The 23,035-nt window shown below is 31.0% G+C and overlaps 1 protein-coding gene across 1 annotated transcript in view; it reads left to right on the forward strand.

The window, feature by feature from the left end:
• Positions 1–22,588, forward strand: part of HRH2 (Histamine H2 receptor) — a 28,318-nt gene extending 5,730 nt beyond the window's left edge. The window contains exon 2 of the mRNA XM_035730236.2: positions 22,116–22,588. Coding sequence (XP_035586727.2) covers positions 22,116–22,342 — 227 coding nt within the window. The 3' untranslated portion in view covers positions 22,343–22,588. The remainder of the gene's footprint in view (positions 1–22,115) is intronic.
• Positions 22,589–23,035: the final 447 nt, after the last annotated feature.

The following is a 23,035-nucleotide window of genomic DNA, read 5'->3' on the forward strand; positions in this document are numbered from 1 at the left end:
ATTAGAATTTGGGAGAACACAAAGAGTGGATGCACCTGTACCGCTGCAAACGATTTTGAGCCATCTCATTCAAGGTCTCTAACCATCTTTTTCTATAGTTTCGCGTGACAGACCTTCTAAGATTTAAGGTGGAGTGAAACACAATTGTTTGTACTTCACAGATGTTACACTAATTACTTGGACTCACAAGAAATAATTTTTTTACATTTAATATGCAAACAATGATTCATATTAGTTACAGATTGTACTGGAATAAAATGAGATCTAATAAACTATTGTATCTTATTAATTACTAGAAATATCCAAGTATTTATTACGTCTGTAGAGTTTTGTGAATTGTCATTTAGCCACTTCTTTGTTATTATATTATATTGTATTTACATATCACATATTGAAAAAAAACAAGTACTTATATCACACTTTTTAAATGGTGTTAACTTATAGACAGAGATGAATAAGAGCTAGCAATAAAATACGAAAGGCATGTTTCGTCCTATTTCAGACTCATCAGTTAGACTAACTTGAATCCGAGAGTTGGTGTGTACAATCCGGTACTTAAACCTAGTATAGCTTGCTTCAAACGTTTGTTTATTTTGCTGTAACTGGTTTAATATTCGGTTTTTAACAAAATATTTTAAAGATTTTTATTCATTGAAATTTTATTATATTTTCCGTTAAAATTTAGTTGTCATTCAATAGTTTTATTTGTACCTATGTAATACTCTAGTTTGTCTCAATAAAGAGGAATTGTACTGAGAAAAAATGATTCATTCAGTTGAAAAGTTGAGCGTCATATCATGACAGAAATAATCCTTTCTCTCTCTCTCACACTTGGTTTAATCCTCATCTGTATTCTTGCATATACCATTCTCATTGTTACAGTTTACCTTGATTTATTGATGAATACAGCATAGTAAATTTTGGTAACAGCTGTTGTTTTTTTGTAAAATGTATCATATAATATCTATAATAATATGACTAACCAACGAATAGACACAATTCTTCTTTGTACACAAGTATAAAACTACAATTGTGAAGTACTATTATCTGTATTACTACTTTTTACAATGAAAAATGTATAAACGTTTAGTTCACCGAATAGTTTTAAGATAGTTATACTTGAAGACTAAGATTATTGGCTAAGAAAAAAAGCAACGAGACTTGAAGTGATGTCTAGTCTCAAAGCGAAACATTTTACCGATTAAAACCGTGATTGAGATTACAAATAATACTGAATAATTACCACACTGTTTTAAATCAAAGCTAGAAGTATAGACTGATGAATTTTATGTCATTGATTTCAAAATTATGTTCCTGTAGCTAGTCCTTGAGACTTATACTTTTATTCTTTGTAAAATAGTATTTAAGTAGACCGTTTAGTGCTTCCAGGTTTTTAATAGTGGTGTTAGCTTACATTGACTCATAAATTCAACTGTTAGTATTGAGTTATCATCCGATAGAGTCATAGATTATGCCATTAGAAAAAAGAAACTGTGACAGAAATATGCAAACTGAGAGAAATAAATGAAATATTCCTTTTTCTGTCAAATTTTATCAAATAATATACAGTGAAAACGGAAGTTGTTTTAATCAAAATACTTATTTTGAATTTTTGATATTAAGATTTCTATATATTCTATAGTTTTACACAATAGTCATGGTGTTTCACTGAATGGTTAACTAGAAACTATTTTGTTGTTAACTTGTATTCCAGAGGAAAAAAACGAAAAAATAATTTTGATACTGGTCAAAAATTGCACACTTTTTTCTTTTAAGAATTTCTAGTTCAGATTTTACATCTTTTTTTAAAACTCCCATCATCAAACATTCAAATCATTCAAATAAAGATTGATTTGTATTGATGAGTAATTTTTTCTGGTTAGAGTTTTTGTAGCGAGTCGCTAACCACATGACCAACCCTCTTCCTTTATCCAGGCTTGAGACCGGCGATAGCCCCAGAAGGGCTCTAAGCGGAGTTGTGTTGATGAAAGTTTAATTAAATGTTGTTTAGACATAGAAATATATTTCTATATTTGAAAGGTTAACTGTTTTTCATTTGTTGATAGTATATATCGATCAATGTAAACATCAATTATTAGGACTGAGATTGTTTGTTATGCATATTAATTTGATGATCTCGTTTTCATTCTTCTTTTGGTATTGGATTCAGGTATTTGCTAATCAACTAGATTATAATTTCTATGATTTAGACCAAAATAAAAGAATTTAGAAACAAACCTTCAATGATTTACATAATTAACTGACGAAAATCTTGAGATCGTGGAGATTTGTAGCTCAGGTGGATGATTTTGATGGAGTTTTGTTCTCTGAGCTGAATGGTTTGATCGTGTTTTTAGACTTTGACTTTGAAGCTTCTCGTACTTTGTGAGATTTTTGTCGTTGATTAGTAGCAGGGATAGAGTTTCCTTTGCTAACCTTGGTTCAGTTGAGGTGAATAACACTGTTACCTCGAAGAATATCATCACCTCTTCGTTTTTGATATGAATGTTCTTAATCTGATCCAGGAATTATGAGGTTGGATGAATCTACTAAATGTTTCAATATTCGTGAACTTTCTCTTGACAAATTGTATGTTGGTGTTCCGAGGAGTGCTACAATTGAACGTAGTGGGATGTTTGGTTTGTGTATTTTCGGTCTGCCGTAGAATCGGGGGAGTAATGGTCTATTGGATTTCATTCTCCATTTGTCTTGCTTTGCTACTTTTCCTGCTTTGACGGTTGTCTAACTTTTTGACTGGATTTATGTCTATCAGTTTGTATATGCTCTTACCACCCAGCTCAGCGAAAAAAACTCCATGAAAACTATAAAAAACTGTATTTCATGAAATGTACACATAATAATTAAATGTGTTTCTATTCAGTAGTCTACTTTCTAGTTTGAAAAACGATAGTTTCGTATAACAAATTCATTATTATTTTGGTGAGATTATAATTTATAGACGACTTTCGAGCGACGCTAAACTGAACTTGAGAGTGTCCATCTAATAACTAGGACCAAATGAGGATTATAAACTTGTGTGAGGAATTATAATTATGATTTACAGTTGATGGTTAAGGTTTGGAATTAGATTTAGGGTTTTCATCACGAACTGACATCAGCTATAATACAAAAACTCTATTTATCCAAATGGATGAATGAATTTCGTGCCAACATCCGATACTTGTTATCTTATACATAATTGGTTCGTCCATAAATTATAGTCTCACCATTATTTTATTTAAACAAAATAAAAACGATAATATTTCTAGAATATTAACAATTCATTTTATTCTGTTACTTTCTCATCAGCCAATAAGCTCCAATTTGAATTGTGAAATAGTAATATATCATATGAAAGGAACTAAGTGTTAAGGCTTTTTTTCAAAGGGGTTTCTTTTGTTTCTATTGAGATGATAGTTTCAGAATATGAAGAGAATTTTATTATGTACCATAAAACAACTTTAGAAATTTTATAAAGGAGCGAAATACAGTTGAGTTTAATTCATCAAATGGTTATTACAGTTAAATGAAAAAAAAGAAAGATTAGTATATTTGGCTTGATTATGTTACCAAATAAGTTGAAGGTGAACTATTAACTTTTATCGAATATAAAGATTAGGTTAAAGCTTTCTAATTGCTATGGCTTCTATACATTTTAATGAGATGAAATTAGATTTATTTATTGATAGTTTTAATTGAATTCATTTAATTTTCGTTTTATATCTTGTCTATCAGATGACGCTTTATCGAACTATCACTAGATTTTTTTATTCACTTTTGTTTTATGAAAATGATTGTTAAGTTTAATTGAAGCCCATCTCTGTACCCTTATTGTTATATCCCGATAAGAATAATGAATGGTAAGTTTTGGGATCTATTTATGAACCAATACCATGAGTATATTTTTATTGTATGATTGTTATGTAACTAAACTGTTCATTATTCACGTCCCTCTTATTATGAGTTTTATTTTGACTTATGAACTATTATTATACGAGTAACTATTCTTGAATTATTCCCTGTCTGTTAATCACTCTACCTCTCTCATTCACAGTCACTTTTGGCTAAATATTGTACAAACGTTGTTTCATATTTTCTGGTACGTTGTGGTCTGTTTGATTGGTATATAAACCGAGTATGTTTGAAATAAATGATTCATATTGTGGAGTCTGAGATTGGTGTTCTGGACTTAACTGACTGGGTTAGACAGGAAGCAGGACCCATCAGGACTCTAGGCTGCTGGCTAGTGTTTTATGCGTCACTAGTTCGATCGGTTATTCGCTGCTCTCCAATAGGTGGTATCGTTGCGTTATACAATAACCAGGGCACACAGGATCACAATTTATAACACTTATAAACTGTTATTTTCTTACTTCTTGTACAGTTAAGTTGTATATTCTTTAAAAGTGGATAAGATTTCTTGTTGTTTTGCAAATACTGTAAAAAAACAACATCTTTAGAACCAAATGATTATGTTTTTTCTTTAGTACTTACAAAATAGTATGAAAAACCATATTAAAGAAATTATAATTAACTAAACTACCTTCTATTATCGATTTTGTACTTAGGTTTTTCCATTCTCCCAAATTAATATCAACAGTCAATTATGTTTAATATAAACAAATGAATAATTGACATAAACATCGAAAAATAACACAAAAACAAACATAATATTAATAATAAGGCGGTAAAAGTCTAGAAAAAGAAATGGAAGTAAAATATCAACTTGTGTTCACAGTTAGTGTATATTTTATCTTCCTTTAAATTTAAACCCAAAATAATAAGGTATTATTATATGTGAAAATTATATTTGAAATATTCTCAGCGATTGAAATATCACTAATTCCAACGTTTCGTCCAACTGACTTGTTTGGACTTCTTCAGGGTAATAATCAAAATCAAAATTATCAAATCCTGATTGTTAAAAAGCTATATATTTCTTTGATAATTTTGATTTTGATTATTACCCTGAAGAAGTCCAAACAAGTTAGTTGGACGAAACGTTGGAATTAGTTATGTTTCAATCGCTGAGAATGTTTCAAATATAATTTTCACATATAATGACTTCTCTATACTCGGCGCTCAATTACTGTCAAACTATTTGTTCTAATCTTGACGAATATTCGTATAATAAGGTATTAGTTTCTGTTTTTCTCCCTTCCCTATATGCGGGTTTATAAAAAAATGTGAATATGTTTATACATAATATCTATATATGTTACATATAATTGAATTGACTATTGAATAACTTTATATAAGTTCAGTAATAATAAGTAGGTATTAATATTTAGTTAATAGACAGATATTAGGTTATTTTGATTAAATATAAAGATTTTATAAAGCTTTTAGTTATTCTGAAAGTTAATAAGGAAAACAAAGCATTCTAAAACAAATAATAAATTGATATTTTTAGTTAATGTATACATTGACTGATTTTCACTACACATATATATCATATGTATAGTATACCAAGTGAATTTAAATTCACCCTATTGCACAAGCAAGTGGCTATCAGGACTCAGTAGCTAAGTAGATAATGCGATGACGTTTGAAGCGAATGGTACTGGGTTCGAGTCCCAGAGTGAACATTAGCTCTGAGATGCAGATACATCCAGCTGACGAGCCCCGAATAGGACGAAACGCGCGTCCTGCATTCCACTGCTAGCCACTATCCATCATTGCTTACAAAAATGTTTCTAATTGTTTGTTTTCATCTAAACTTATTTGTTTTGATAACTGATCATACTAAAAAATGTTAATTTTAAAAGATGGTAAGAAAGATCAATGCTTAGAATTTATACACTAGTCATTTTGTCATAATTGTAATTAAGGCATTATTCTAGTTTACTTCAGTCAACTAATTAATGACTTATTGAAATCTAACACATACTATTTGTTATATAAATGAATGTTAAGGAAATGGATACATTTCATTTTCAAAGTTCACAGTAAGACATAATATTGAACGTTATTAACTAGATGAAACTAATTCGTTGTTCCTTTCCTGTTATCGATTTATTTAAACACATAAACAGTGGTACAAGAAGGTACCAAATAGATATACACCATATAAATCATTCGATCTATGTGAGGATTAGGATACTGCCCGGGTAACCAAACTGAAGCAGGTGGTTTTAACAGAGGATGCACATGTTTAAACTTTTGTTACTTACTGAAACAAACAAATTAACGTTTTTCTAAATAAATTAATACATTTGTAATGTCACAGTGAGTAAAAATAATTAGATTTTTTAACGTTTTGTGACTCAGTGCAACCAACTTCTTCAGAAAATAAATAACCAAATTAAAATTAATCCAAGTTTAAATAATACAAAGTAACAACTTAAACCTTGATAATAACGATTTTCTAGTCCCTATTGCTGTTAATATGTTATTGTTTACTAAAATCCCATAGGTTTCACTCTATATTTACTTATATTTTAAACATAAATGAAATAATTAGAGCAGAATGAATTATATCAATGCTTTAAATTAATCAGTATGATACCTTAGTCAATATTTAATCTAATAGTAATAAAAATATTGAGTTGTTATTACAGCTGTACTTAATTTTCAATAGAAAGGTATACATTGAACTTGAATTTACAACTCTGTCTATATTAAAACTTGATTCGTACTGCATTGAAGTTGTTTTTCTCATTTGTGTATATTGATTTTAAAGATAAACATAAAATCAGAAGTTTTCCGATTGAGATAACAAACTAGGAGCACACATTCTAATATACAATTTATTTATATCATAAATTACATTTGTTGGTTATAATACATTTTGTTTTTGATAAATTAAGCAAGTAAATATCTAAATCATTTTGTATTGATTGTTTACGTCATTATACAAGCTAGTAACTATAAGGACTCAGTAGCTAAGTGGATGATGCAATGGTGTTTGAAACGAATGGTAATGGATAGGAGTTCTGCGATGAACATAATATCTGGAACGCAGGTGCATCCAGATGATTGATCTTGAATAGGAAGAAACGCGAGTCCTAGATTCCACTGCTTGTCACCATTGATCTTTGCTTATAAGTAAATATCTAATTTTTGATAAAATCCAAAACTTTTATTTTGAATAAACACTGGATAATTAATGGATACACTGGTCTCGCTTTTAATATTACGAAAATACAATAACCTAATTGATATATTCACTTATGCAGCTGTATACATAACTCCTGCAATTACCAGTATATCAAATTTTGCAGTTTCTTTAAAACATAAATGTTTTTGGTTTTTTAGTTTTTTAAAGTTTCATTATAATAAACACCATTTTCCTAAATTTTCAACCATTTTACACATCCCTTTTATTCAAAGTATGAGTTTTGATTTAATGAAAAAAGGCGAAATTTTAGTCATCAGAAATATTAATTCGTGCTCTACTAACAGTGTTAAATGGCACCGATAGTCAGTCAGTCACAATATAGGACCATGCAGATATAAACATCGGTCCAAGTTACCACACCTCATTAGCACAACAAGATAAACACCAAATTCATAGAAGTAGTTACTTCAATGGAAGTAATATATAAAAGAAAGATTGCATATAAGGATATGATACAGGGAGAAATAACTGGTTCGTAGAGAGAAAGGTATAAAGTAATTTTAATCTCACGGTTTAAAGAAAGACAGAGAGTGTATACACCTACGCCAATGTGACTGATTCTGATCCATGTTACCCAGAGTCTCTAACCATTCAATATGATAGTCATGCGGAACCCAAACAAGTAGTCTGAATCTACCAACATGGCTCAGACCAGTAGTTAGTGACTGCAAGCACTGATGCCACGTTTTGGTTTAGCCGCACCTAACTTTCAGCACCGATAGTAGTCACTATAGATGAAACAATCAGAAACATTCTAACTTCTGACATTATTTACACAAATATGTGATGCCTTATATTTACATAATCATCATTTGTTTTTGGTAAAACTTTGAAAAATAAATTTAGCCCATTTTTCATCTGATTTCAGGCATAGATTCACACAACTAAAAACAATGGTTTCTAGCTTATGAGGATTAAATTATTACTTACTTACTTACGTCTATTACCCCTCGTCAAGGAGCACAGGCCGATTACAACATTTTCCATCCAATCCTTTCCTGGACAATCCTTTCCAGTTCTTTTTAGTTGTTATTCATCCTTTTCATATCTGTTTCTATTTCCCGGCGTTATGTGTCCTTCGACCTTCCTCTTTTCCCCTTCTCTTCAACATTCCAAGTTAGCGCTTGCCTCCTGATGCAGTTTGATGATTTCCTCAATCTATATCCTATCCAATTCCAATGTCGTTTCCTAGTTTCCTCTCCAGATGAAAGCTGGTTTGTCCTCTCACACAGAAGGCTGTTGCTGATGGTATCCAACCAACGGACACTGAGTATCTTATGTAAACAATTGTTTATAAATGCCTGTACCTTTTGGATGATGGATGTGGTAGTTCTCCAAGTTTCAACTCCGTATAGTAGGACTGCCTTGACGTTCGTATTAAGTATTCTGACTTCGATATTGGTTGAGAGTTGTTTTGAGTTCCATATGTTCTTCAATTGTAGGAATGTTGTCCTCGCCTTGCCAATCCAATTCATGTGTATGGGGTAGAAGTGTTAGGTCATCTTCGAAGTCCAAATCTTTTAATTGATTCCGAGCTGTCTATTATATTTCATACTTTCGCTCAGATGTCGAGGTTTTCATAATCTAGTCAACCACCAGAAGAACGAAGAAAGGGAAGAGTAGGCAGCCTTGTCTGACTCCAGTCGATTTAATTATTAGGAACATAAAAATGAGGAACTGACTTAACGTAAAGTCCAAGTAGAGTTTCTTATCCAATAACAGTTTTCAACAATTGGATTTTAATCAACTAATTCAGGGTGCCACTAGTGTTTACAGATTATATTTGCTGTATATTATTAACATATTTTATGATTACTAAATTTCCAGATATTAATTGTGTATTATCATACGTACTGTCAGACCTAATTGTCTTTTACTCTATCACGTATAAAATTGTGAATATTCACTAATGACAAGCCCCAACAGAGGTCATAGACGCCTTTGAATAATCCATAACACTTCAATATTCTATGATTCGTTATCAACATTAAGTTACCTTTTAGTTGTATAAAATCTCTACAAACCTAATATTTTAATGTCAGATTCTTATCATATTTATAAAAAGCTAATAGACTTTTATTCTGTCTTCCTATAGACTGTTCATTTTTAGTAACTAATAACTAATTTTAATAGTTGAGATCATACGTCAATTGAAGCTAGACCATCATCATGAGAAACCTCTAATCTCGTGGATTCGCATTGTTAAGGTGTCCCATAATATAATGAAATGACCGTCCAGGTTTTCCATGGTGATCTATCGTCAATTGACTGATGATTTCAACTATTAAAATGACTAAAATATCCAGAAAAAACCCCTTCTGATATTAATAATTAATTATCAGAAAGAAAGAAAAATCAATATTCATATTTATCATTCTTAAAATTCAACCTAACCTTAAGTTCATTAATTATGTAACATTTATATTTGTTCACTTTATATAAGTTTCTTTCATCCCTGTTAAAATAATAAACAAATATATATTTATAACTCATTCAATCATAAGTAGATTATATTTACAAAAAAACTAAACAAAATGGATGGATCACAAAATGAATCTATTTCAATTCTTTCATATTTTATTTCTAATCATGACTCTATACTAAAATACAGGTAAAATATACTACTTAATTGGTGATATATTAGATAACCTTTTAAAATTTAGATGTTTATGTAAATTTAATTATATCTGAAAATCAACTTGTGAAAATAGCTCACGAGTGAACTAGAGAAAGATCTAAGAAACTCAAAAACAGTAGAAGATATTCAATCCAATCATCTTTTGGAAGAATATTTCAAAATCCCTACGTGTAGCTTATCTATTGGACAAACGCTAAAACCCCTTATATTCGGATTAAATGACTATGATATTGATTTCGGTTTTACTAAAATTTATAAATACCTGACAGTTTTTTACCATAATTGATACTGTTTGTAATGGCATTCCTTTCACTTGTTTTATTTCTTCTCATTTGGGACTTGGTGGGTCCTAGCGTTCGAGTGCTCAAGTTATGCGCGTTATATTAGGAATCTAAGCTCTAGATATAGCACAACTACATTAATAATAATTCCGGTCTTACCAGTGACTGATTTTTATTTACATTCCTAGTAAATAGTCTTGACTGGTGTGCTACAATCATATGAAGTATGAGACCAATGAACAATGGTCATGTAATATCAAGAATCGATAGAAGTTAAACTTGTAAAATATTGGATCTATTAAGGTTTAGTTAACCTAAACCATGTGATATATTTGGTGGGATTCGTTGGACGATTTTAAATTTATCGGTTATATCTACTTAATATTTTTTATCAATTAGGTGAAAGAATATAGCACTCTCAATTCTTTTACTGATCTTTTACTTAACCAGGCATAATGATGTTTAAAAATACAGTGACAGAATCGTCTAATTGTAATTTTGATGCAACTGGATGCAACAAGAGTAGCTGAACTGATAAATATACATATATGAGGTGAATTTGCGGTTTTTTATTTCTAGTCAGAATAATGGGTCGGTTATAAAACGGGATGCACGTTTTCGCGGTAAGGTATGTGTTTTCAGCTTTCCTTACTCGTTATGTTTTTAATTCACTTAAAATGTTGTTCAAAAAAAACCTGGATTTCAGGAATATCAGCTTCTTAGGAACAGAAATTATCACTCCCTTTTTCCGAACCTAAGTAACATGTTCATTGATAAATTTTGCTGCATATGCTTTCATATCGATAAAGTTTCAGATAGTACCTAAAACGGCTTCAATGGCATTGTCGGAGAAAATACGTTTTGGACAATGTATTAAACCTTTCACTAGGTTTTGTTTATACCTGAGAAGTACAGAGCTTTAAAAATGAGTGTATTGACCAACTGATGTTAACTTACGATATATCCTTCTTAACGTTTTATTCAATCTTCTCGTTAATAAGACGTTGAAGAAAAGAGATATTGCCATTACGTTCTTTTTTAATGATTAAGATGATAAATAGATAGATGAAATTAAACCTTTAAAGTAAACTGAACTTGGTCATTACATTTGTAACTACTATAAACCTGTTGATTGTGTAGGGGCTTTGAAAAGTTGGCCGATTTTTCCATTCCTAAATGAGCAACTCTCTAGTTTTGTCAGAAGAAACTTTGGGTCTGTAAAATTGATTGTTAAATTCAAAATATACTTTCATTATGAACCTGAAAATTGGTTATTTAACTGTATCAAATAAGTAGGTTAATTACATATAAAAACCATTGTTTTTAGTAAGGAAATGTTAGTGAGCAAAGAAGATATGTCTAAAGAAATCATGAGTTTGGTTTTGACTGACAGATTTCCTATTTAGTTGATGAGACCGAAAGAGACCTTAACATTATGTTTGACAATTTATTAATGCAATCGATTTAGAATTTGTACAAGCTGAAGAAATCTCCAAAGCATAATAAACAGAACTATACACATCTAAAACCGATTGTAAAAGCAAGATATTCTTGAATATTTTTGGTAGACCCCATATTTTTTTAGTTTTCTTGTTACTTTTAGATCTAAGTATTTCAAATAAACTATTTGAGAGCAAATTTAATCTGTTACTTATTTAATGTTATTTGACATGGCGTTAACAATCAGCTTCATATATACATATGATAGTAAATGAAAGTGATAAGAATTAAGATTTTATTTAATATTATGTTAGTTTTTATCAAGAATTTTGGGGAATTGGAGAAGTATTCTAAAGCTCATAGCACTGAAAAACTATATATATATTCAGTTATACTATTAATGAGCATGCAATTATGATTGATATAATGGCTTTCATAGATTACACTTCAGCATAATCTTAGCTAAATAACCACTGAAAATTAGTAAGTACCAGAAAGCTATTTGGTTCTATAATTGAACTTCTCAACAGATCCCACTCATAAATTTTTATTTATTTATTTAAACACATAAACATTGGTACAAGGAGGTATCAAATAGATATGCACCACATAAATCATTCGATTTTTGTGAAAGCTAGGATACTGTCTTGGTGTCCAAACCGAGACGGGTGATTTTCTTAGGGAGCCATACCCGAAGCCTTTGAACTAAAGGTCTAATCTACAAGACAGTGGAGCAACGTCAGGAGATGTAGTCCCATGGTAGCCAGTGACCAACAATTGGTTCATACACCATTTGTTCTCTCAGGATCCTGGAGACCATATGCACCATTGGTTTGAAATCATGGTTTCTAGACTCCCCTAGGTGAACTCTCAGTGTCCACCAACGCGGTTAAAGCGCCGGATATTGGCTTTCCGTCCTCTCAATTTCGTAAACAACAGTAATGCTGCGAGAAGACATTGAGTAGGATTTCCTTGGCAGTGGTTGTATGCACTTGGCCATGTGAGAGCATTTCGTGAAGGAGGGCTGATTCTTCCCACTTTCGGCCGTACCAGGGAATTTGGGAACACCCATGACCTAGATATCACTAATATAATCCAGGAATTTGGATGGGGATTGATAACTGTCAGTTAGTTTTTTCTTGGTATAAAACTATGCTGTCGGCCTAAAAAGTAAATATGAAATAATGAAATCTCCGCAACAACTTCGCGTTATCAAATATAAATGATTTTCTAACTGACAGGATTTACTTACCAATCCGACTAGCAGCTTGTGATTTCAAATTATTCAAGTAGATGAATAAAAAAAATGGCTGGAATTAAATATTTATACCATATCCAAACATCTGATCAAAATAATATATAAAAATTTGGATACAATCCGATCCAGTACATTTAACAGTACCAAATATCATTTATTATTAATGGAGTTATAATTTTAAAAAACTTATTAATAAATATATTTTTAATAGTTGAAGTCATGACTCAATTGAAGCTAGACCATCATGCAAAACCTGGAAGCACTGGACGGCCGTTTCGTCCCAGTATGGGACTCCTAAGTATTGCGCATCCACGATCTTGCCCCAGTTAATTTATTAACTATTTCCTGTACATAACACTGTTTTTTATAGGTACCACAACTAAAGTTAGGCTTTTACAGTTTCAAATAAGTTGGTCTTTGAGGAGAGTCAATAATAAATATATTTTTATTATATCGCAATGAGTAGAAATATTGAATTTTTGACGTTTCGTGACTTAATGTAAGTCTACTTCTTTGGATCGTTCGCATCATTTCCTTTTTATTATTTAAACTTGTGTCAAATTAACTTCAATTATTTATTCTGAAGAAGTAGCTTACATTATATCGCGAAACGTCAGAAATCGTTTTGTTTCAGTACTGTGCTGCACATTTCCTTCTTCCAGGACAAATAAATTAAACTACATTTTAGACCATGAAAATGTTTGTCAATCCTTTTGGTGTAATACTTACTGAATATAGTATTCGCTTCCTAAATACTCAAATTGTTTATTATCAATTTTCACGAATCTTTAGAGCATATAGTGAAGTTTGTGAGTTTAGATTTCCATGGATAGTACCGTAGGTACTGTAGATAGGGTGGATGTAAATTACTTCAACTTTGAGAACTGATGTCTTGTACAATAGAATGTCTAGATAATTTAAAAACTATACTCTTTCTCTATATTCTACTGATCTTACAAAACTTTAGTGTAACTAAATAATATAAAACTATTTTGAACTATAGTCTGTAACTAAATTTAATCAAATGTTTCAAAACATATGGTAAATTAATAATAGCTCACGTGTATTTACAGGCTTTTGCATATATTTATCATAGGTTTGTGATACTTTCAATACAATTTTTTCGAACCATTAGGTAATTCTCTTAGTAATTTAAACATTGGAAAGTGTTGATTTGTAACGGTTAATGTTGGGAACTTGATAGTTATAAATGATCATGGTAAGTACTTTTAATCAAAAATAGTGAAACGTCAAATTGGTTGATAGAATATTAATAACATGAGTATTTTTATGTCCTGTAGCCCTTTAAATATTACGTGACTAAATAACCAACAGAATACTGACTTATACGACCTTGGCACCGTGCCAAACTGATGACGCATTAACCGGTACGAGCAGTTTACAGTTAACTCTGAGTCTTTATTGATTCTTCCTACCTTGTCCTGCCCGTTGAGTTCAGAACTCAACAGAGCTTCCATTGTATAAATAACATCTTTCAGACATAATTGATTTATGTACAAACAACCAAAGCACATAATACCATAAAATAAAAAATAACAATTATACAAGATCGAACCAAAAGTGGCTGTGAGTGTAAGATACTGTAACTAAGACAATTGGGGATAACCTCGAAATAGTAAATCATATAATAATAGTCACTAGGTCAAATGAAATCTTATGATAAAAGGATTATGAATATACAAATAAAATATGTACTTAATAGTTGTCCAATAGGAATATATACAATAATAGTCCATTAAATAGTTTCTAGCAATTGCTGTGCATTCATTCTCCGCTAGGATATAACAAGTATTTTTTTATTTATACATTTGAATTTAATATTTAGAAATTTTTGTGACATAAACTTTCTTTTGAATACTAGATTACCTCACAAAAATGATATTATTATTAAGAATTTTTGATTGAGATCATGAACCGAATGATGTTGGACCATTATTGAAAACTTGGAAGCACTAGATGGCCGTCTCGTCCTATTGTGGGAGTCCTCGGAAGTGCGCATCCACGATCCCGCTCTCGAAATTCAAACCACGGGTCTTCATTCTCGCGCGCGAACGCCTAACGTTTAGACCACTGAGCTGGTTGGCATCCAATGGTGTTAATGTCTAATATCAACCAATCAAAGAAATCACGCAACCATCTTCCATTGTACTGAGGTTGATACCTGTCCCTACCCGATAGGGTTTAGCTTCACTGATCACGGTTCATGATCTCAATCAAAACTTTAATAATCTTCACAACTCTATACTGGTAAATATAAAAATTTGATGAAGTAATTAACTGACAAAGTCATTCGAAATAATAATTTTTTCTAATACTCTTTGTTCTTCAATGTTCAATAGAAATTTTAAATAACCGATTAATAGGCATTAATAGGCAAGAAAACATAGAGATTAAAATAATGTACACAATTGCTCTACAGACGAATATTACTTAAATAATAAAATTATGAATACAGAAAAGGATTTAGATTAAAATGAAGGAAAAAACATCCCATAACTGAGTATATCCTAGACTGATTCAAATTAATTCCCTTCAAGTTACTTTGTCGATTTGGGAATTAATGATGAAATATTAATACAGGTTTATAGTAATATTTGTATGTATGCATGATTATATATATATATATATATATATATATATATATATATATATAGCATTCGCGAGCGAGACCAAAAGTCCTGGGTTCGAATCATGTGAGGCGGGATCGTGGACTGCTTGGGTGTTCTATATTAGGATATAGTGATATAGTCCCAAATAATTTCAAGTTTTGTGAAATGATTTTCTTGTATTTTAAATTAGTGTCTAGTTTTCAATAGAAACTTTGATCGAAGTCTCATTCAACAAACTCCTGATTATCACAGTTGAAATTACAATTTGATCTTAGCTAGACTATTATTAAAAGACTGGAAGCACTGGACGGTCGTTTCATCCTTGTACGGGACTCCTTATCAGTTTGAATCTACAATTCAGCACACCGGAGTTTAACCGAGAACCACCTGTCTTTCTCGCGGATGCTGAACATCTAGATCATTGAGCTGACATCAAATAGTGTTAATGTTTGACATCAATCATTCCATGATCTTCCACAGCCCTTTATTCATTGTTTGATTAATATTCTTTCCAGCTTATTAAGGGTACTTAACCTAAAAGTCCAATGTGGCACTTTTGTGACGAAGGGTAATTATTAGTTACAGACAGCATATTTAATAAAGACACTATATCTACGTCTTGATGTAATTAGGACTTCAATATGAGGCGTATCCACGATAGTGAATGACCTGATGATTTCCGTATGAGCTTAATCAGTGTTATTTGATGTCAGTTCGTAGGCTACATCATCTATACGAACATAGTTAATTTATTGTATTGCATGGATGCCGAATTTATCATACTGCTTCTATCTTTATAAGTATAAATACGAAAGAAAGCTTTCTTGCCAACTCATAATCTTTCGAAGATCAACTTCAGACAAATTGTAGGGAATTATGATTAAACTAATAAAAAAATATCAGTTCACTTTTTAAATAATTTTACAGATATATTTCGAAGGTTGGCTTACGAACACACATCTTTTTTGCTCACATACGGACGTAATCTACAGCATCAGCGCCACACTGAGTTTAAGTCTCATACGAAAGTTACAAAGTTACTCAAACCTGATAAATATTTAAAAAAAAAACAGTTTTCAAACTAGGAAACAAGTGGATTTTTAAACTAGAAGCTTCCTCTAATTCTAAGGTCTCTTGAACTAGAATCGAACACTAACTAGCATTCTTGTGGAAACTAGAAATTACTGACTGTTTAATCCCTAGGCTCATCATTCAATTCAGAAAATGATCTAATCCAAAAAATTAACAAATCTCCACTATGATCAAACCGTACAACCGGGGTGAATCGTAATCCGTATATTCTTATTCCCGAAGTCAATTGATTTATAACAATGTGGTTTATTATTGGCTATATTTAGCAGATATCTACTGTGTAATTGAAGTTAGCCACTAAAATTCATTAAAATTTCTTTAGTATCTTTATTAAATCTATTTTTATTTTTGGATAGAAAACATGTAGTTGATTCGATGTTAGAAAATGAAAACTATTTTTTGGTATTAAATAAATTATATGCTGTCTGTAATTCATGTTAAAAAGGCGCCATGCAACAGATTTTCTCACCATGGACACATTCTGCCTATAATTAATTAAATGTTCGACTAAATATAAAGTTTTTTACTCACGTTTGATTCAAAATAGTTTTTTCCCAGTTATGGTTAATTTCTAAACTTAAGTAAGTAACATTTAATCAACTCGATTGATAAAAATATACATATATTGTAACTAACATGTACATATATATGTCCAAGATGAGCATTGTATATTTAGATGTAATTTAATAGTTGGATTCATGAGTCATTTGAAGCTAGAACACTATGAAAAACCTGGAAGCACTGGACGGCCGTTTCGTCCTATTATGGAACTCCTCAGTAGTACGCATCCACCATCCCAGCTCGCGAGATTTGAACCTAGGATCTAACGGTTATCTAGAGGTTGAGCGTTCGCGCGCTAAATCGATAGGTCCTTGGTTCGAATCTCATGAAGCGAGATAAGTCTGTTTTTCTCAATAAGATTTTACCGAACAAAATATAGTTGAATACAGTGAATGACGTTTATGCTACAATTTAATTCGAAATAAACTAAGTTAAGATAATCTTTTAAAATTATTTAATAATTTCTAAATCAAATTGCTATTCATTGGTTTCCATGATAATGAAAAAAAGTTTTTATTTTTGTCTATATCTATCTTGGATTTTAGGATTGTATTACCTTTTTCTTTTGTTTACTATGTATCATGATGGTTTGAATGTTAAGTATTTAAGTATCAAATTGAAATTTCTATGTTCAATCCTCTAGAAAGTATTGAGTACACATTGATGAATAGTAACATTACAAAATATTGAATAATTGTCTTGTGTAAGCTGATTTTTTAATGATTGTTTAAATGAAGTAAATATTTGTTGTTTTTCTATGAACATTTTATTTATTCAATAATATCTAATGAAGTTTAATAAAATATTAAAATGAAGAATAATTTTTTCCCAGAAGTTTATACTTTTTGATGATTTTTTTCTCTTTTCATAACATTAATTTACTTACTTACTTACGCCTGTTACTCCTAATAAAGCATAGGCCACCGACCAGCACTCTTCAACCCACAGTGTAATGGGCTTTCCTTTCTAATTCTATACAATTGTTGTTCACTCATAGCTGTCTCCATTTATCAATGTAATGTGTTATTCGATTTTCCGACTCTCTTTTGTTTAGCCTTGAGGATCCAATGTGAGGGATTGCCTTGTGACGCAGTTTGGGTGCTTTCCTCAATGTGTGTCCTATCCACATCCAGCGCTTCTTCCTGATTTCTTTCTCTACTGGAATCTGGTTTGTTCTCTCACACAATAGGCTGTTGCTGATAGTGTCTGGCCAAAGTATCCGAAGTATTTTGCGTAGACGGTCGTTAATAAACACTTGTATCTTCTGAATGATGGCTTTCATAGTTCATAACATAGAAAGGATTAATCAAAAGATAAATATCATATCATCAATAAATTTACTTTAACCATCGCAGTTTTTTTAAAAGTCGTATCAGATTATTATTTTTAGAGTTAATAATGGTTAAATAAGTTTAGGTAAATGAAAAGGATTTCGATAGCGACTAAAGTGTTTGTTGCTGAATATGTGTAAACAGACTTTATCTACCTCGGTACAATGGAAGATGGTCGCGCAATTTCGTGGATTGGTTGATGTTAGACACTAACACGATTGGATTCTGGCTCAATGGTTTAGTAGGTTAAGCGTTCGCGCGCGAGACTGAAGGCCCTTGGTTCGGATCTCGATAGCGGGATCGTGGATGCGCACTGCTGAGGAGTCCTGTACTAGGACGAGACGGCATCCAGTGCTTCCATGGTTCCAGCGGTGGTCTAACATCAATCGGTTCATGATCCCAATCAAAAACTTAATAATCTCCACAGCCACCATACTGATTATTTTGTTTGTTTGTTAGATGACAACTTTTACAATATTTTGAATGAGAAAAAAGTGTTTTCTGGTTTGGTTTAACTCTCATAAGTTTATATTAAAGAGTGATGACAATAATACTGTTAAGTCAGTAACAGGAATTACAAAACAAAGTTGTCTTTTTTTGCTTGTTTGTTGTCTTAAATGTAAAGTATTGACAAACAAAAAGAATTAATAAATAAATCTTGTTTCAATAACGCACTCATAGAAAGCAGTGAATACTTATATAGTAGCTCACATGCGATTGTGTTTGTTCACATTTAATTTGCATAAGGCTTTTTGTTAACTGATTTAACGGATAGAGTCAGTCGTACAATAACAACTTATTATTGCTGCACTTGTTTGAATATGTATGCTTGAGGATTGTTTACTGTCTATGCACATATTCATTTTGTTAGCTTTAATGTTAGTCGTTTAATTGATTCGATGATTTCCTCATTTCCCTATATATATATATAAGTACATTTTAATACTATTCATTTTGACTCGCGGACTGGCACGTTCGCGGTTATGAGGATGAACTGTATACGAAGATTAAGGATTATATCGAATACCGATCACTACACTTACATACCTTATTATATTGGTATTGACGAGTACCGTGTGTTTAAAAAGCGCTGCAATTTCAATTAGGCAGGTATACTACAAAAATCATACATTTGGTTTATTCAGTAAAACGATGTACCTTAGGCTTATTGTAGAGTTCCATTGTGTTTATTCAACTATAGACTGATTTTGTTCTTAATTACTGAGAACAATCAACTCATTAATTTATGTATTATATAATCATATAAATAAATTATATAGTTGTATTATATTTTGATGGAATATATTTGAACATAAAACTACAATGAATTATTATTTAAGAATTGAAGTCATGGGTCAATTTAAGCTAGACCACAATGGAAAACCTGGAGCATTGGACGGCTGTTTCGTCCTAGTATGAAACTCTTTAGCAGTTCACATCCATGATCACCCCCAAGAGATTCGAACCAAAGACTTATCAGTCGCTAGCGAGAACGCCTGACATTTTGACCACTGAGCCGGTCGGTATCCAACAGTGTCAATGTCTAACTTCAACCAACCCATAAAATTGCGCCACTGTCCACCATTGTCTTGAGTGAGTTACTGATAGGTCCTCGGTTCGAATCTCGCGGGGCGGGGTCATGAATGGACAATGCTCAGGAGTCTCATACTAGGATGAGACGGTCGTCCAATGCTCTCAGATTTTTCATGATGGTCTAGCTTCAAATCAATAATGAATTCACTTATTAAATTACTACAATCTCCACAAAACCCTATCCGATTTATTGTTTATTTAATTGATTTACCTGTGGTGAAATAGTTACAACTAATGATGGTTTTTATATCCATAACTTTATTATTATCATGGACAGCTGTTAAAACTAAGTTTGTTATTTATCTTAAAAAGAACAGAATAATTAGATGTTATCTGACTGATGTCATTAATTTTATACTGTGATTCAAATTTGTTTTAAATTATTCATCAATCAAACTTAATATTACTATTGTTTCAGTAGTAGTGGTAATCTAATCCAACAGAATAATTACAGTGATAGAAGGTATTTATCAACTTTTAATGATATGTTACAGTCAGTGTGGTGACGGCTCACGGGTGAACTAGAGAAAGATCTAAGAAACTCAAAAACAGTAGAAGATATTCAATCCAATCATCTTTTGGAAGAATATTTCAAAATCCCTACGTGTAGCTTATCTATTGGACAAACGCTAAAACCCCTTATATTCGGATTAAATGACTATGATATTGATTTCGGTTTTACTAAAATTTATAAATACCTGACAGTTTTTTACCATAATTGATACTGTTTGTAATGGCATTCCTTTCACTTGTTTTATTTCTTCTCATTTGGGACTTGGTGGGTCCTAGCGTTCGAGTGCTCAAGTTATGCGCGTTATATTAGGAATCTAAGCTCTAGATATAACAGTCAGTTTCCTTAGAAACCAAGAAAATTATCACAGAAATGATAGTCAAACGAAACCCAAGATCATAGGGTCCGAATCTATTTATCAACGTAAACACTAGTGTCTAATAAAATCTAGCTGATGAGTCCCATAAGGAAGTAAACGAGCATCTTAAATTCAACTTTTTAGCTACTATCAAAATCTGTCTAAATAACACGTATAACCTGAAAGCAATGTTTAAACAATCTACCCTTAAAAGAGACGGGTCTATTAAATTCTTAAGCATCAACGACGACCAGAATCAAACTCAAACAAATGTAATCAGTCTTAGAGAAGTTCCAAAATATCCATTAGATTATGTATAACAATAAAAGATTATAAGTTTTTAGTTTACATCAAAGAGTTTTATGGTAGATGATCATTCATGCCTATTGAAAGCTTTCTCGGTAAAACGTAACTTCAAAGTTAATAAAAACATAAGAATTCGTTTCATAAATTTATACCTAGTCATTATTTATATCAAAATGACAAGTGAATGACGTACACTTTCTTACGAGTATTATGTTCAAGATAGTAACAAAAGCTAAATGGTTACTAGATAGATTTAATAATGTACCAATAATAAATAAAACTCTGAAAGACATTAAATATTATTACATTAACATAATCTGTTACGTCATATGAATGATTAATGGCTATATTTCGAGTTTATAACTTGTTTACGAACTCCCTTGAATTTAATAAAAATTCACACTATGTGTTTTTATAATTTGGAAAGATATATCAAGAAAATTACTACAAAAAAGATAGATGAAATTCAAATTCATGGGTTTCGAGTCTAGATGTAAACGTGAACATTATGGTCTAAGTAAATTAAACTGAATCTAATATTATATGCAAAGATGGATATTAGCTATCAGTGGAATCCTGGAAACGTGCGTCCTGTATTCCATTGCAAGCCATCATCCATCTCTGTATTATAATACCTGTAATTTAAGGGACTATTGAAGCAATCCACACAGGATGCACATATTACAATAAGAGATTGATCGATTACAGCTCCTAAAAATCAATGGGAACATTCAAACAACCGATACAAAATCGAATTATAACTACACTTTTGTATCAATATAAACATAGATCAGTCCGAAATTACATAAGTCAATGACTTTTACAAGACATTGATAAGCTTTAATATTGAGTTTTATGATGATTCTAACCTCTAACAAAAATCAACCAAAAGTTATCACTTAATTTTATGCATTTTTTCCAATATTTTAAATGAGATCGAACGTTACCCATTAAATTCTTAAATATTTCATTCTATTTTTTGTTTTATTTATACAGAAGAAGCTATTTTCGCTGCAACATGGCTTGGTTATTTCAATGCTTGTCTTAATTCACTGGTATATTCATTATTAAATAATAATTTTCGTATGTCCTGTGCAAAACTATTATGTGCTTGGCATTACAATCGTGAAAGACGTCAACAATATGGATTAAATCAATTGAAATATTTCGGTGATACTCCTATTCAATTAGCAATTGGTCGTGTTCCATGGAATAAATTATGAATATATTTGTACTGTAGTAATATAATCTTCTTAGTATACAGTTATGATGAAATATATACTTATTATCTCGCATTATATAATTTCACTAGTTTTATGTTTTAATAATAAACTGTTAATGAAAAAACTTCTATCATGAATATATATTTCTAAACATATACAACAGTATGAGTTCATATTTTGTTCTTTTTCTTCGTTACTGTACATATCAAACTCTTAAAAGCAATAATAGAAGTTCTTTTCATCTAACCAGTGTTTTCTGTTTTGAAAAACTAGGTAATTTTTAACAGACGACTTTCAATGCTGCCATATTATTAAATGATTATTAAATGAAACGTTTACATAAAACAATAATTTTAATCTAGAGATCTAGAGGTTAAGTATTTACACGCAAGACTGACGGTTTTGGATTCGCATTCATTTTCATGTTTTCAAACGTTTGTCACGCATTTTTACGATATTTGAATTGTTTGTTAAAATCAGTTAGTTAAAAGATAATAAGCGATGTAATAACAAACTGTTTTTTTTTAGAGTTAGAAACTTATATCGATTCCAACTTCATTGATAATAGTGTTTTACTTTCAATAAGAATGTATCACAGAAATATGAGATAATATAATTGGATTACTTTAAATTAATGTAATTATATTAATTTGAACCCTGATTGTAAAACGTCTTAAATATTATCCTGTATAA

This window comes from Schistosoma haematobium, chromosome 3 (assembly GCF_000699445.3).
Source record: "Schistosoma haematobium chromosome 3, whole genome shotgun sequence".
NCBI classification, from domain to species: domain Eukaryota; kingdom Metazoa; phylum Platyhelminthes; class Trematoda; order Strigeidida; family Schistosomatidae; genus Schistosoma; species Schistosoma haematobium.